We start from the raw sequence: 3460 nt of genomic DNA, 5'->3' as shown, positions 1-3460 counted from the left end.
TGTCCCACTGGACATTTCCAAACCAATATACCCACTGTCCAACTGGACATGTCCAAACCAATATACCCACTGTCCCACTGGACATGTCCAAACCAGTATACCTTCAGGACCATCACAATCTGGTCTCTCTAACCTTGTCTCTCAGTCCTTCAACCTGTCCTGTCCCTCTGATGATCTCTGTCTCTGCTGGTCTGAACACCAACAGTCAAAGCTAACCATTCAGATGTTACAGTCTACCTGTCCATTAGTGGACATATTAAAGGACATTAATCCACTTCCTCTGAGGGACATGAAGGTGACGTTTGGACTCTCGACTCCCTCTGGAAGAAGGAAGTTCTGGTTCAGCCACATCACCACCTGCAAACACAAAGACACCCTGAAACAGTGAAACGGGTCAGAACCACACGGTCCTGTCTCTCGCTGTGGACGCCCACCCTCTGCGGCCGCTCGTTGATGCTGAAGGACACTCTTCCTGTGGGTGGAGGGGCGGAGGACTCGTCCGTTAGCTCGTACATGGAGAACCTGGGCAGCTGGCGTGTGATTTCAAACACATGGAACTGCGTGCTGTGAGGAGCAGAGACCACCAGGTTAGAAACTCAGATGATGTGTTGTTCAAGACTGAGACTCTGACCCCACCTAGTTTTCCCTCCAACGAAGGCTTTGATGTGCAGGTCCACCGGGATGTCTTTAGGGGGGATGATGGGGACGCGGACGCAGCCCGACAGGTTCTGGACACTGGGGTGTATGACGTGACTTTCCCCCTCAAATATTCCCTCAGCGAAGATGAGGACGGCTCGGATGATAGTTTCTACAGGAGATCAAAGACCCTCAGAGACAAGTCAGAGATGAGTCAGAGACCAGTCAGAGATAAGTCAGAGACCAGTAAGAGACGAGTCAGAGACCAATAAGAGACGAGTCAGAGAAACGTCAGAGACCGGTAAGAGAAGAGTCAGAGAGGAGACAGAGACCAGTCAGAGATAAGTCAGAGACCAGTAAGAGGAAAGTCAGAGACCAGTCAGAGATGAGTCAAAGACCAGTCAGTGACAAATCAGAGACCAGTCAGAGACAAATCAGAGACCAGTAAGAGGCGAGTCAGAGACCAGTCAGAGATCAGTCAGAGACCAGTCAGAGATCAGTCAGAGACCAGTCAGAGATGAGTCAAAGACCAGTCAGAGACAAATCAGAGACAAGTAAGAGGCGAGTCAGAGACCAGTCAGAGATGAGTCAAAGACCAGTCAGAGACAAATCAGAGACCAGTAAGAGACGAGTCAGAGAGGAGACAGAGACCAGTCAGAGACGTGTCAGAGATGAGTCAGAGATCAGTCAGAGACAAATCAGAGACCAGTAAGAGGCGAGTCAGAGATGAGTCAAAGACCAGTCAGAGACCAGTAAGAGGCAAGTCAGAGACCAGTCAGAGATGAGTCAAAGACCAGTCAGAGACAAATCAGAGACCAGTAAGAGGCGAGTCAGAGACCAGTCAGAGATGAGTCAAAGACCAGTCAGAGATAAATCAGAGACCAGTAAGAGGCGAGTCAAAGACCAGTCAGAGACAAGTCAGAGAGGAGACAGAGACCAGTCAGAGACAAGTCAGAAACCAGTCAGAGACGAGTCAGAAACCAGTCAGAGACATGTCAGAGATGAGTCAGAGACATGTCAGAGATGAGTCAGAGACCAGTCAGAGACAAATTAGAGACCAGTCAGAGATGAGTCAAAGACCAGTCAGAGACGTGTCAGAGATGAGTCAGAGACCAGTCAGAGACGTGTCAGAGATGAGTCAGAGACCAGTCAGAGAAAAATTAGAGACCAGTCAGAGATGAGTCAGAGACCAGTCAGAGACAAGTCAGAGACCAGTCAGAGATGAGTCAAAGACCAGTCAGAGACAAATCAGAGACCAGTAAGAGATGAGTCAGAGAAAAGTAAGAGACCAGTCAGAGACAAGTCAGAGACCAGTCAGAGACAATTAAAAGAGGAGTCAAAGAGGAGTCAAAGATGAGTCATAGACGAGTCAGAGACGCAGAGACCAGTCAGTGACCAGAGAGACCAGTCAGTGACCAGTCAGAGATAAGTCAGTGACCAGTCAGAGACAAGTCAGTGACCAGTCAGAGATGAGTCAACGACCAGTCAGAGACCAGTCAGAGACCAGTCAGAGACCAGTCAGAGACAAGTCAGTGACCAGTCAGAGACCAGTCAGAGACCGTCAGTGCAAAGCCTGCTGGGAAAAGTACCATTTGGTGTTGAAATGTTGAGCTCTACGTGAGCCTTCTGGGCTTCTGTAGCAGGTCTGACGGACAGCGTGGTCTGCAGCTGAGTGTTGGCAGGTATGACCCCCATCCCACTGTTTGTCTGAGGTACACCCTGAAACAAGCCCCGCCCCCCCGTCTGTAACATTTAGCCTCATGAAAACTGAGATTTAAACCAGTTTTATTTGAATGGGAATAAAAACGTCCACCTTTGCGTTTTCCTCGTAGTTACGCAGCTCCAGCAGCAGGTTCTGCCGGCGCTGGCTGAGCTCTCGGACCAGGTCCTGCTCGGCGCTGGAGTCCATCAGGTTCCCCTTCAGGTCCTTGCTGGCAGGCAGGTAACCCCGAACTACGAGACACGCGTCGTGATCAAAGAGCTCTGAGTGCGCAGGTGAACCCCCACAGGTGAGCAGGACTCACCCTCTCCCTCCGTGGAGGCGCAGATCAGCTGTTTCTGCCCGTCGCACCTGTAGTCCCCCTCCACCACGCCGGCGACAGCAGACGAGAAGTTGTCCTTGAAGATGACCTCGCCCGTGCGGTCGCTCCGGGCGTCGATCTGGCGGGAGCGTGGAGCGTTAGCAGCAAACCAGGAAAGGGTTAAACTCTAATGTTAGCAGGGATCTGAGGCGAGCGCCGACCTTTCCGTTGGACCAGCCGGTGATGAGCTCTACCACGCCGTCAGCGTTCAGGTCGAAGGCGTGGATGCTCATGGCGTGGTTCTTAGACTGAAAACATCACAAGTTTCCTTCAATAAAATGAAAACATAAAGCAGATTCTGTACGAATAAACGTTAAACGTGAAGGACTGAGGCACCTTGATCCTCCAGTAGCGAGCCGTGCGGTCGTAGACTCCGACCGTACCGTTAGCCAGCGCGTAGCCAAACCTGCTGCCGTGCATGTGACACAATGACGTCACCGTCTGAGGAGAGACGCAGACGGATGTGAATCTGAGCACAACTCATCACAAATCAAAAACAAGTCATCACAAATCAAAAACAAGTCATCACAAATCAAAAACAAGTCATCACAAATCAAAAACAAGTCATCACAAATCAAAAACAAGTCATCACAAGTCAGCAACAAGTCATGAAAACTAGGGATGCACAATATATCGGTATTAGGGCTGCCATGAGTCTGAATGGACCATGTTCCGTGCCTCCATTGGCGAGGCGGCTTATCGGAGCTGCGGACGTAAGGTTGTTGGTGCCTGTCGCGGCGGCA

At 50.7% G+C, this 3460-nt stretch overlaps 1 protein-coding gene across 1 annotated transcript in view; it reads right to left on the bottom strand.

Moving 5' to 3' along the window:
* Positions 1–3460, bottom strand: part of bbs2 (Bardet-Biedl syndrome 2) — a 20256-nt gene that overhangs the window by 2528 nt on the left and 14268 nt on the right. The window contains exons 7-14 of the mRNA XM_014033173.1: positions 3054–3158; positions 2879–2965; positions 2661–2796; positions 2450–2589; positions 2226–2355; positions 637–808; positions 435–564; positions 238–357 (exon numbers count right to left, since the gene is read on the bottom strand). Of these exons, the coding sequence (XP_013888627.1) occupies positions 238–357; positions 435–564; positions 637–808; positions 2226–2355; positions 2450–2589; positions 2661–2796; positions 2879–2965; positions 3054–3158 (1020 nt within the window). The remainder of the gene's footprint in view (positions 1–237; positions 358–434; positions 565–636; positions 809–2225; positions 2356–2449; positions 2590–2660; positions 2797–2878; positions 2966–3053; positions 3159–3460) is intronic.

The sequence above is a fragment of the Austrofundulus limnaeus genome, unplaced genomic scaffold (genome assembly GCF_001266775.1).
Source record: "Austrofundulus limnaeus strain Quisiro unplaced genomic scaffold, Austrofundulus_limnaeus-1.0 Scaffold1653, whole genome shotgun sequence".
Lineage (NCBI taxonomy): Eukaryota > Metazoa > Chordata > Actinopteri > Cyprinodontiformes > Rivulidae > Austrofundulus > Austrofundulus limnaeus.
Note: the sequence above shows the minus strand (reverse complement) of the source record. Positions and strands in the feature narration are given on the sequence as shown.